At 37.5% G+C, this 13775-nt stretch overlaps 1 protein-coding gene across 1 annotated transcript in view; it reads left to right on the plus strand.

Moving 5' to 3' along the window:
• CEP112 (centrosomal protein 112) overlaps positions 1-13775 on the plus strand; it is a 409934-nt gene that overhangs the window by 115125 nt on the left and 281034 nt on the right. Inside the window, exon 17 of the mRNA XM_045984701.1 lies at positions 1445-1524. Coding sequence (XP_045840657.1) covers positions 1445-1524 — 80 coding nt within the window. The remainder of the gene's footprint in view (positions 1-1444; positions 1525-13775) is intronic.

A 13775-nucleotide genomic window follows, 5' to 3' on the forward strand; every position in this document is an offset into this window, starting at 1 on the left:
AGGCCCCTCTTCAGGCTCCCTGCTCAACAGGAGTCTGCTTCTCCCTCTCCTCCTGCACCTCCCCGCCCCCCCCAAATAAATAAAATTTTAAAAAGAAACCAAAATGAAAAAAAACAAACATGTTTCCAAAGTGCCTACATTGGGTCATCTCTGAGTTTAATTTTGGGCTTTAATTTCTTTGATTCTGTACATGAAAGACACCAGATCAGCATTGGGATGGTGCTTCTGATGCTTTATTAATGTATCTACTCCAATTTAGCTTGCCTATGTATTTATTTTACTAAACCAGCAAAGGAGAAAAACACAAGAAAATCATGCATGGAAAAGGTCATAAGATTTTTGAATTGGAGATGTCTCTATCCAGACTAATATAAATAGCCAAGTACAGGCATTTCGGGCTAGCACTGGTTCAGTGTTTGAAAAGGTTTGTGAATGCATGTGTATGCGGAGGGGGGTGTGTGTGTGTGTGTGTGTGTGTGTGTGTGTGTGTGCGTGCGCGCGCGTGTGTGCATTGTTGGTTGTGTGCTTGTCATTCCTCTCCCATCCCCTTGACCCGCCTGTGATGCTGTCACCCTCCCCTGGGTTGCCAGCAGGTGGCCTGCTGGTGTCCTCACCCCACTAAGTGACTTGAATTTTCTCACCACCAGCATAGCTCCGTCCCCTCCCTCGTCTTGTTTGTGGACGCGAGGCTGCCCTTTCATTGCTCCCTTTCCGTCTCCTTTCCCTGCAGATCCATATGTTATCCAGGTTAGATATGCTTATCTGTATTTGCAGTGAAGGGCTTTCTGGGAGGAGGAAGCTTCATTTAGCCCTCATTATTCATGCTGCCATCCCGCCGACTCCAAGGATGCTATGTTTAGGAAAGAGAGATTCGTGGTGGGGGGACTGCCTCCCCAGCTCAGTGAATGGTTTTCCAAATCATTGCTGGCAGGGAAGAGAGGGCTGTTTCATCAAAACCTGTGTATGTTTGCAGAATACAGACACATGATTCACTGTATTCTCCTGAATCTTGTGAGATTCCTTTCCTTTGGCTACAGTGTAAGTTCAAGAAAATCCACAAGTGACTGCTCCTTTTGAATTTCTTACACATCAGCTTATTTTACAGGAAATCCACGTACAGGTAGCCTCAAACAGTTACTAACTTCGGCCCGACAACTGGTACTGGAACTATAGTACCGACATCGTTGTGTGGTAAATGGTTATGGTTAACCAAGTCTCTGTCTTGAAATATCTAAATCGGATTTTACATTAAAAATAGATTGAATGAGTGCTGTGAAGGCGATTCACAGACCTGTATCCCTGGGGCTAATAATACATTATATGTTAATAAAAAAAAAGTTCACAATGTTCAAAAAAAATAGATTGAAGATGACTGTTTCATTGTTTGTATTTCTCCTATGAGTGCTTGTCTTCTGGTAACTTGTGCATGTCATTGTCATGGCAGATTCATGAGCTACAGAGTGAACGTGATAAAGAAAAAGAAGATGCTCAAAAGAAAATCCATAAATTTGAGGAAGCACTGAAGTGAGTAAAACTGTCGTGTATTTAATTACAAAACACTCTTATTCTCGACTGTGAGCCACATTAAGTAACTAGAACTTAAACATCATACTTTTCTAAGAGCCTTGCTGTGGTTTAGTTTGAATTGGTTTTCCACCATGAATCTCCATTTTCTGAATTTTATTGCTAGCCAGCCCATATTTTTTTTTCAAAAAGGAAAAAATCAGTTCATCTGTTTTTAAGTGATAGGAATGTAGGAAAATAGAACTTAGTGGTTTTAGATGCTTTCTTCCTCTTAAATGAAAACAGATTAAAAAGAAAAAAACCAAGATTTAGGTCTTAGGACATTTAGAAATTCTTCTGTAGATTTTTTTTTTTTTGAGAAATTTTGGTAATGAAATGTTCCAGTTATATTTGAAAATGGACTATTACACAGGCATTGTTTGGAAAAGATTTTGCCTCATGATATAACACTTAAATATACACATTAAAGTGTCAGATTTTATTTATCTTCTCCATTCATTTACTAGGTTGATTAGGCCCTACTTATCAGTAGGTTTTATCATTCATTGATTTAGTCAATAAATACTGAGTTTCCACCATGTGTCAGGCAATATGTAGTCTCTTCCCAGAGGACCTTAGAATCGGTTGGAAAGATTTTCAAAAACTTTAGCAATTATATTACAGAGTGATAAGAACAGGGTACCTGACCCAAAAAAGTGATTTAAGAAGGGAAGCTAACTTGAGTGCATTATATCTAGCTACTCCCATCCCAGAGAGTTAGCTAATTCGATTTTTCTTTCTTCCTCAAACCTTCAAACAAGAATAACTTGCAGAAGGCCAAAAAGAACACCCAGAGTCAAGCAAACTTAGCATCAGATTCTGCCTGGCAGATGATGTAATCATTTCTTCTGCCTTGTTTTCCTTGTTAAGAAAATGTATTAGCTGAGTTATCGTATAGAACATCTTACAATAATTTATGTACTAAGACCTTATCGATATCAGTTTTTATCTGCACAAGGACTTAGTGCTTATGTGTTCACATCACCATGTATGAATTAAAGTCAGATGAGAACTATAATATTCATCAAAGATTAGTAAGTTAAGTAAGTGTGTTTTATACTCTAATTTGATTAGTGACAAAATGAGGGTGTTCTTGCTTCCTTCATGAAGGGATGCCCTCCCTTTATTCTTCATTCATTTTTCCTCCTTAAAATGTTGATTAATGGGGCACCTGGGTGGCTCAGTGGGTTAAGCCGATGCCTTCGGCTCAGGTCATGGTCTCGGGGTCCTGGGATCGAGTCCCGCATCGGGCTCTCTGCTCAGCAGGAAGCCTGCTTCCCTCTCTCTCTTTCTGCCTGCCTCTCTATCTAATTGTGATCTCTCTCTGTCAAATAAATAAATAAAATCTTTTAAAAAAATGTTGATTAATAACTTTCTTCGTCTATCCAATTTATAGTACTTCTCATTTCTCTTTTGTTCTACTTTGTCTCTATTCTTTTGTAATTTCTTTATAATTTTTCCATTGGGTTGTTGATACGCATTTTATACCCCTAATGGAAGCGATAACCCCTTTAAATAACAGTACACCAACAAATATTTGTTTGGTACTTAGGATGTCTATAGATTGTGGTATGATGCTAAAACAAGTAGAAGGTTTAGAAGATATAGCTTAAGACAGAATGCTGTTCTTAATGATTTGGTATTTGCGATACCAAATACTCAAGTTGTTGACAGTAAGTGCAATTGGAATTCAGAACGATTTTTTCAGTGGGATATTGGGAGTTTATGTGTAAAACAGTGTAGTATCTTTTATTGTTCACTGATACATTTTGAAAGAACCCTAGGCCTCTGTGGTTTTCTGTATACAACATTAGCATTCCCTGGTCCATATAACACTCATTAAAGCCTTACGGGTCTTTACCAAAATACCAAATTTTACTTGGGATCGAAAGGCTATTTACTAAAATTCCCCCATAGACCTGTTTCTCCCATTCCCTGTGTAGGTGATGTTTTCATTTCAACTAAATGTCTGTATGATCCTCACAGGATAGCCCGTAGGGTAGCAGGAGCAGTCGGCCTGAGAAGAGCAGAGTAAGTTCTTGTGTGCCCTGAACTTTAGAGTGAGCAGCGCAAGCTGGCTGTAGCCCCAGAGGAAAACAGTCTGGAGGGTGAAGGGTGACTGCTACTGCTTTCGAATCTAAGAATCGTGTTAGATCCAGTGGGTCCAAAAACAAGTCCGTTTTTCTAAGAAACAGCTATATGGTATAGAAATTTGCCTTGATTATTAGCAAAACTTTTCTGTGATTAATACGTACAAAATGGAAAGTCCCACTTTAGAATGTTGTGGCGTTCACTCGCAATCCTCCTTTCATCCGCTCATTAAGGGTTTATTCCTTCTGTGCATGTTGAGTGTATGGTAGAGGACAGCAGAGAACAGGAATTCATACATAGGAATTCATACACGTGTGAACACATGATAAATGTACTCAACTCAATCTTCAGTTAAGGGGTCAAGCTGATACCTGAGAGCCTCTCGTTTCTTAAGAGGAGCCCTGATTTGAGGTCGGCATTCGCTAAACGCTAACTGCTTAAGCTCATTTGTCTATTGTTACTGTTTCTCAGAAATAAAACTAGTTTGATATCATTGTACTACTTATAGTTTTTATTCTACACATATCCCAAGTGTTTTTGCTTCCTACTTTATTTTTATCCTAGCAAATAATTTTAATAACCTCCAATAACTAAAAGCTATCTGAAACTGTCAATGGTATGAATTGTATGTGTTCATTTTTTGTTCTTCAAAGATAAGTAATTGAAATATGTGGGAGGCTTGGTGGACTAATGAATGGAAAATAACCACATATAATAAGGTAATTTGGTATAACTCTTTGAAAAACTAACATTGAAAAAGTTTTTCTTTTTGTTTTTGTTTTTCGAGAAGTTAAAATCTATGGACAATAGGGGTAGACAGTATAGATTTGGTTTATTTCTTTTTCAATATTCATGTATTTAACAAATTTGATATCTAAGTTTTTGGTGCTATAAAATAATGAAGTATTGTTCTGAGATTATTATATACATTGTCTTTTAAGATTTTATTTTTTATTTTAGAGAGAGTGTGCGTGCACACACACACATATGCATAAGTGGGGGATGGGCAGAGGGAGAGGGAGAGTGAGAATCTCAAGCAGAGTCTGAACTAAGCATGGAGCCTGACATGGGGATTGATCTCACGAGCCTGAGATCACAACCGGAGCCAAGCCAAGAGCTGGGCACCTGACCAGCTGAACCAGGTGCCCCTATACATTGTCTATTTTAAAGTATTTAATGAAACATTCCAAAGTCATCTTTTTAACTGATACCTTTCAAATTCTTCTTTTGCAGTAAAATATAAAATCTGTTTCTGCCTTGAAACAGATTTATTCTGATCCATTTTAACTTTTTTTTGCGTTGTCAAATTGTAAATGTTACAACTATTTCTACCTTCATGCTATACACACACACACACACATATATATACACATACATATATATATATACACACATGTGCTTTCCGGTTTTTACAATTATCTGTCTAGTTTAAAAAAATTAGGCTTTTTGTTAATACTACTGAACATGTATAGTTCAACAAAAGAAAAACTGATACCGTTCAGTGTTAAGTCTTTTTATGTAAGAACGTGAGAGGCCTTTCCATTTGTTAAGGTCTTTTTTTCTGCTATTCTACAGCTCTACCTTTTTTTGAGAGACATTAGTCATAAGAAATTTGTGTTACTTAAATAGCACAAGTTGGTTCTCTTGTACTAAGCATGTGTGCTTAGTATTCTGATTATTAAGGTATGTAATGTGAAAATTGAAATACGTAGGAAGTTGTATGTTCTAGGTTTGACGTTTCACACAGAATGAGGTATGGATTTTACATCTCTGCACTTTTGTACAAACCATGTAATTCTATATGAAGAATGTGAAACTCTTTGGGGCATCACTTGCTTTGTGTATGCTTCTCCTGTAGCCATTCAATGCCTTATATCTGATTTTAATCAAATTTGTTTATGAATTCCTCCCAACATCTATTTTCTTCTAGGATCTTTGTTGGTATCGAGTACACAGTATGGGACAGAGCAAGCAAGGGCTCAGCTGTGGCATGGTGCATAGCTGTGCAGGCTTTGTGTTGCATAATACACTATTTGTTAGTACAGTAGTGTGGCTCACTAGGTATTAGTGCCCCCACTAATGGGGAGCACTGTCCACACAGACCACCGGGTGGTATTCTGGAAGTTAGATGTGTTTTTCCTGCTTTAGTTGATAACATCAGATACTGTTTTTTTGTTGTTGTTGTTGTTGTTTTTATTTTTATTTTTTTCGTTTTATTTCTTATTTTTTTCTATAAACATATAATGTATTTTTATCCCCAGGGATACAGGTCTGTGAATCGCCAGGTTTACACACTTCACAGCACTCACCATAGCACATACCCTCCCCAATGTCCATAACCCCCCTCCCCCTCTCCCAACCCCACCTCTCCCCAGCAACCCCCAGTTTGTTTTGTGAGATTAAGAGTCACTTATAGTTTGTCTCCCTCCCAATCCCATCTTGTTTCATTTACAGATATTGTTGATTTCATTTTACTAACTTAGTATAAAATAGTTCTTTTGCCTTCCATTAAACTGTTGTTGGGATTGCTGCACTGTTTGTAAAAGTAGAAATTTTGTATTGAAGGGAAAAATAAGTGTTTCAGGCATGATTTCAAGAGTTCAGGTTGGTAATTTATAGAAAGCCCAGCATGAGTCTGTTTAACCACCCCTGCCCATGACGTCTTTTGGAAGTGCAGTTGCCTGAGCACCTCCTAAGTGTCTTTGCTGCTCAGTCGGCTTTGCTTGACTGGTTTCCGTCAACTCAGATGTCCAGACTGTGTCACGTTCATCCTTTGTGTGATGTTTTTCTCTGCGTGTATGCAGAATCTAAGTCAGTATTGTTTTCTTCTGGAGAAATAATAGTAACGTCTAGCAGAGTTTCTTTCAGCAAGTAAATAGTTCATGTATTTATAATAATGGTATATAATGGATTTATAATACCTAGAGTGAACGAATTATAAGAAAAATAAAAATCTATTTTTAAAACAGACAAATGTCTTTTATAATATAAACAAATATTAACATAAAATTAAAATATAACATAGTCATGTAGAGAGAAGGACATATTATTGTACCAGAAATAAAATTATTTCTGTATTTAAATTCTAAATTTGCCCTGGCCTGAACTCTTTGATATGGTTTTGGGAGGCATTAGCATAGGTTAAGAGCATGGGCTCTGGACCCAGGTGTCACAGATCCAAATTCCTGCTCAATTTACTAGATGTGTGACCTTGGGTGTGGTGCTTAACTTCTGTGCGATGCAGTCTTTACATCTGTAAAATGAGGACAGTAATAAGATCTTCCTCCTAAAATTGTTGAGAGGCTTGGACATGTTAATAAAAGCATTTAGAACAGTGTCTGTTACATACGTATATGAGCTCTTAATATTTGGTTTCTCATTGCCTTATTAAAGGATGCAAACAAGTTCTTCAGAAGAACTTGTATTATAATCTTTCCTGGCATCATTTTATTTTTTTTAACAAACAGCTTTATTGAGGTATAATTATCACACCCTAATATTTACTCATTTTAAGCATATAGTTCAGTGCTTTTTAGTAAATTTACAGTATCACCATGGTTCAATTTTAGAACATTTCCATCATCCCAAAAGATCCCTTATGGCACCAGATTTTAGAAGGAAATTATCATAATTCATTTTTTTCGGATCAAAAGGAATAAGTAATAAGGGACAAGATCTTTGACAATTCTTTTGTGGTCAGTGTTAACTGACCACTTCTTATTTTGACCTTTAGTAAAAGTTGAACTCCTCATACTGAGATTTACTTCAGCATTTTGTGGAGATCTAAGCTAATGTAGCCCTAATATGTTGCTTCTGGGTTATTTAACTCTCTGATGTTTCAACTTTGTTGGAAGGATACATTTAGAAAGCAGATTCTGTGTGTGGTGTGTGCACATGCGCGTGCGCGGCGATGCTCCTGCAAATGCACTGAAAAGAGCCTGGAAATATATGTGAGCAACTGTGTTTGGTGCTAGAGTAGGAGTGATGTTCCCTTTTTCCTCTGAGTTCCTCTCTATTCCAATACGAAGAGTGTATGTTATGTTTGTAGCTTAATAGTAAAAGACAAAAGAAACCAATACAGATTTTAGAAGGAAGAATTGTGCAATATTAATAATGGTGGGCTCTGCTTAGCAAGAATATGGGACTTAAAAAGAATTCGTGTGTATTTTACATGTCCTAAAATACATGTGTCCCGCAGTTCCTCAGAGTCTCGACACCCTTTCAACTTGAACTAAATCTCTTTGTCAGCATGGGCTAGATAGAGCAGGTGGTAAAGCCGGATGTCTCTGGAAATCCAATCTAATTATTTTGGATTTTGTTTGGGGGAAAAAAAAACCTTTCTTGTATTTCATATAATAAAAAGCTAGGTGATAAGGTTATTAATACTTTTTTTTATAGGTGAGAATTTTTGTCACCTAGAATGAAGGGATACCGTGCTATAAGATTTTAAGATAGCCCATTAGGAAGCCTATGGAATATAGAAAAGGAAATACAGCTTTCTAATAAATGTACAATTAGGATATTCTTTTTTTTTTTTTAAAGATTTTATTTGACAGAGAGAGAGAGCGATCACCAGTAGGCAGAGAGGCAGGCAGAGAGAGGGGGAAGCAGGCTCCCTGCTGAGCAGAGAGCCTGATGCGGGACTCTATCCCAGGACCCTGAGATCATGACCTGAGCTGAAGGCAGAGGCTTTAACCCATTGAGCCACCCAGGCGCCCCCAATTAGGATATTCTTTTTTTTTTTTTTTTTTTTTTAAAGATTTTTTTTTTTATTTACTTATTTGACAGAGAGAGATCACAAGTAGGCAGAGAGGCAGGCAGAGAGAGAGGGAAGCAGGCTTGCTGCTGAGCAGAGAGCCCGATGCGGGACTCGATCCCAGGACCCTGAGATCATGACCTGAGCCGAAGGCAGCGGCTTTAACCACTGAGCCACCCAGGCGCCCCGAGGATATTCTTAATGAAAGTAAAATATATTCACCTTGAGAGATTATTTTGATATTTTTGACATGCTTTAAGTTTTCTTATGGGAATTCACATTTAATACATAGATTCATTTTCCACTTTTAATTTATGAATCTTATTTTATAAACTTGAATCTGATTGTAATACACATATTTTTATTCCTAATGTCAGAGCAAATTACATGCACTGGTTATTAATCCCAAGAGTATAAAGCACCACGCACTGGTTCCCAGTCCCTGGGAGGGCTCCAACTACATGGAGCATAGCGGAGATCATCACAGTGCCAACCACCAGGAACAGAAGTCCAAACATTTCTGCCTGTTCTGTCTTTGTATTGGAGTCATCAGGAGCACAACACAATCAAGCATTGAATGGAACAATGCTTTACTTAAATAGAGAAGAGAGAGAGCAAGATTAGCTTCAGGAGTGGGCTCAGTCCACCATGGACTATGGCTCTCTCCTGATGGCTGTCCCGAGGCAATTTGCCTACCTCTCCTATGCTGCAGTAGAAAGACTCTGTCCTTTCCTGTCGAGGACGGATCTAACAGTGGGTTTGGCCAGGTGCCAGATGATGCACGCACTTCAAGCAAAGACAAAAGAGCATCCTTTGACCTGAAACAGGGAGAAATACTCCCCAACAAGGTGATAAGCCCAGCACAGGCTCTGGGGGCTCTTTCTCTGTTGAGAAGTGTTCCAAGCCCCAGGCCCGTTCTTATGTGGCTGATTTGGGGCGGGGGGGGTGGTCAAAAGACTGCGTGTATGAGGCTGCCTTTCCTAACACCTAAATATCCTAATATTTCAAGGTAGGTGAATCTCATGCCTGACCTGTACTTTAGGGAGATTATCCTGGCAGGAGTGAGAATATCAAATGTATGAGTAACAAGAAATTGGAAACAGGAACATAAGGGAGACGAGGACCCAGTAACAGCCCATGTGAAAGGCAGCAGACGGAAGGCGGTGAGACTGTGGCAGGGTATAAAGGCAGCTTCTCTGGAACTCTTCAGTTTCATCTCAGTGCCTTTTTAAAAATTCAGAGTCAGAATGAACTTTCACAGATAAATTCCGAGAGATAACACTGACGGAAAGCCTTTTTATATTTTTATTCTGTGTAGGAGTAGCATAGATGGCTGAGGAAATGGAAACACGAAGTAAAAGGACTTCATTTGAAAATTTTGTCTCATGCTCTCAGGAGATACACATTTAAAGATGTTTACTTTTTATTATTAAAATTTGTTGCCAGCTTTATTAAGTATAATTGACGTAGAACATTAAGCTTGATTGGATACACTTTTATATTGTGAAATGATGATCACTGTAGCCTTAGCTAACACCTTCATCAGCTTGCAAAATTACCATTTCTTTTTTGTGGTGAGAACAATTAAGATCTACTTTCTTAGCCACGTTGAAAGGTATAATACAGTATTGTTAACTCTAATCACCATGCTGTGTATATTAGATCCCAAGAACTTAATCAACTAGTAACTGGAAGTTTGTACTCTTTAACAAACATCTCCCCCTTGTCCCTTCCCTTCTAGTCCTGGTTTTTACCATTTTACCCTTTTTCTGTGAATTGGGCTTTTTAAAAGATTCGTTATATAAAGGATATCACGCAGTATTTGTCTTTCTCAGTCTCACTTATTTTACTTAGCATGATGCCCTCAAGGTCACTCCATGTTGTTGCAGATGACAGGATTTCCGTCTTTTTATGGCTGAGTAATATTCACTGTGTGTATACGTGTGTGTGTTGTATACATATCACAGCTTCTCTATCCATCCATCTGTCGATGGACACTTAGGTCGTTTCCATGCCTTGGCTATTGTAAATAACGCTACTATGAACATGGGGGTAGAGATACATTTTTGAGTTGGTGTTTTCATTTCCTTTGTGTATATTCCCACATGTAGTATTGCTGGAGCATATGGTGGTTCTGTTTTTAATTTTTTAAGGGTTCTCCATACTGTTTTCCATTAAAAGATTTTATTTATTTATTTGGCACAGAGGGAGAGAGAGAGAGACAGTGAGAGAGGGAACACAAGCAGGGAACACAAGCAGGGGGAGTGGGAGAGGGAGAAGCAGGCTCCCCACTGAGCAGAGAGCCTGATGCAGGGCTCCATCCCAGGACCCTGGGTTCATAACCTGAGCTGAAGACAGCCGCTTAACGACTGAGCCACCCAGGTGCCCCTCAGCCATCATTTCTTTAAATAAACTTCCTACTCTCTTCTCCCTTTGTCTGAACCTCCAGTAATTCGCAAATTGGTTTTCTTGATAGTTCATGTAGGCTTTATTCATCCTTTTTTATTATTATTTTTTCCTCCTCCAACTGGGTAATGTCAAAGTTCCTGTCTTCTGGTCTTCTGTCTCATAGATTTTTTTCAGCCTGATCCGTATTGCTCTGGATGCTGTTGATTCTTTTTCATGGCCACTCTCTATTGCATTCATCATTTCACTCATTGTATTCTTCAACTCCAGGATTTCTATTTGGTTCTTTTTTGATAATTTCTATCTCTTTGTTAAACTTCTTATTTTGTTTGTATACTGTTTTCTTGATTGCACTGAATTGTCTTTTGGTGTTTGTGAGTTTCCTTAAAAAACGTATTTTGTATTTATCATGTACATTGCAGATCTCCATGTCTTTGGGACCAGTTGCTAGATGATTGTGATCCCTTGGTGGTGTCATGTTTCCTTGATTTTTCACATTCCTTGAAGTTCCGCGTTGCCATCTTCACATTTGACATAGCAGTCTCCTACCAAGGGTCTTTACTAATTGCCTTCAGGAGAGAAATACCTTCCTTCAGCCCTGCTAGTTATTCCGAGGCTTTCTCAGCCTTTCTAGAGTATACCTGCTTCATGCTTCTTCTTCCCTCTCGTGGTGGAATTCTTAACCTTGTATGCCTTTTTTTGATCCTGCAAGATATCTGGCCAAGTGCCCACAGATTCTGCTGTTTTTACAGAAATGGCGCTAATACCCATGTTTGTGGTCTCATCCTGGCCCTCAGATTTAGACTGGCTTTTTATGCTTTCTCACTAGCCATTTGCTCAAGCTTGCTCTGGTTGCTGCCACCGGGCGCTCACGCAGGAGCTGGCCTGTGCATAGGGCCTTCCCAGTGGCTCATGGGCACTCTTCCTGATGGAGTCCATGATGCAGTGAATAGGACTTGAGTCCTGTGAATGCCCCACGAGAGTCCCGTCTCCCATTCTCCCAGCCTCTTCCTACCCTGTAGTCACACAGCTCATCCTCCAGTACTCTGGATGGAGTTGGACAGGAATGAGCTTCTCTTGCTCAAACTTTAGGTTTGTGAGACCGTATTGTTACAAACATTGTAGTTTATTCTCATTTGTTGAATAATATTTCAAAGTGAACATACCACAATGTATTTATCCGTTGTATTATCAGTTCCTACCTTGGGGATATTATTAATAGTGCTGCAATGAACTTTCCTGTTATGTTTCTTTTGGTAGGCGCATATACACATTTATGTTAGATATATACCTTCATCCAAATTTTTATATTGTTCCAAGTCAGATGCATATATGGAGAAGACCGTCTTTTCGACTATCTAATGGCATTATCAAAGAACCAAGTGAAGTTAGCGCGGGATTCAGGTGGGTTGGGATGAAAGGGAAGAAATTATTGAAGGCCTTCCATCACTTTTACTTCACCCTCGTGCAGTTTTGAACCTCTTTTGCTGAGAACACAGTCATTATATGAATCAACTTTGTTTGGGAGGATCAAAGACACGAGTGATCGGATTCTTGGACATGCAAGTTGGTGAATGGGTGATGATAAGCTAATTGAACAAGTATTACAAGTAAGGAAAAAATATGACAGTTTCCTGAGGACTTATTTTATTATTGATTTTTAAAATGTTCCTGCCTCCATTAAAGATTTCTGCTGTCAATAGCTGTTTTTTTTTTAAATATATGATCATATTTTCAGGTACCACTGCTTTGTCAAGTACAATTTAATTTGCACATAAAATTATTAGAAAAAAGTTCTTGATATTTTTTATAGTAATTAAGAATGTTCTTGAATTATGTATATATAATGTTCTTAAGTTGTATATATATGTTATTTTTATATATATATATATATTTTTTGCTTTGAAGCCAACTCTTAATGTTAGTGATAGTCAGTAAATGTTTACCATTTGGTTTATTGGAAGTCATTCTATAAAATTATTTATTTATATAAAAATAAGTAGCATCTCTTCTTTTGCCTGACTTCTTAGCTTTGTTTAAAATGAGGAAATTTATGAAATACTTTTGGGGTGTTATTTTTCCAACACATTTTAGAAAACACAGTCTTTTCTTGCTGAATATACACAGTATTTATAATGTCCCTTCAGTGGAAAACAGATTATTTACCCCTAAAGTTATATTTTTAAATAAGTTATATTTTTAAACGTGAGTGGAAAAGCTTTCCTATAAGGTTCTTGAAAATCTCCTTCATTTATCTTTCAGTTGTTTGTTATTATAAATCAACATTTAAAATATTAGTAGGAATGGGGATTAATCTTCAAATAGGAATGCCTTAGAGTGTAGATAATAAAACTGCAATGTTATAATGACAGTGTTTTTGTACTTTTATTTGCTAGAAACTAATCTTAAAAGAAGACAAATGGAATGCTAAATAATGTTGTGATTATTCCAAGAGGGAGTGAGCTACATTTTGATTAGGTTTGTTTTTTAATGGAACATTGCTTATTGTAAAAATTTGGATGAAGTTCCATTAAAAGCAGATAACCTTCCAGTATACCCAGGAGCTTGAATTTTGAATTTTGGTAGAAAGGGAGAGCTAGGTTCAATCAGTCTTGTGCAGGAGGAATTTTAAAGTGTAGCTGAATCGTATAATTCTAAATTCAGTTTTACATATTGCCAAAGTGAGGGATTGCAGCTTAGTTGTTTTGTTTGTAAGGTTGGTAAAAAATAACTTAAGGTATTACTAGTGATATATATTTTAAAATGGAAAAAAAAAGTGAATTAAGGAGCTATATAGAAAGAAGATATAATTTCTATGCATAGTAAGTGAATGAAAACATCTTTTCCTTGATAAGAAAAATTATTTCTGTTTAGAAAACAAATTTGTGCCTTTAAAAGTTTTTTGGAAGATTAATTATAAAAACTGTTCCACTACAATCTAAAGTAACTTATAACTTAT

Source organism: Meles meles, chromosome 18, assembly GCF_922984935.1.
Source record: "Meles meles chromosome 18, mMelMel3.1 paternal haplotype, whole genome shotgun sequence".
Classification (NCBI taxonomy): Eukaryota; Metazoa; Chordata; class Mammalia; order Carnivora; family Mustelidae; genus Meles; species Meles meles.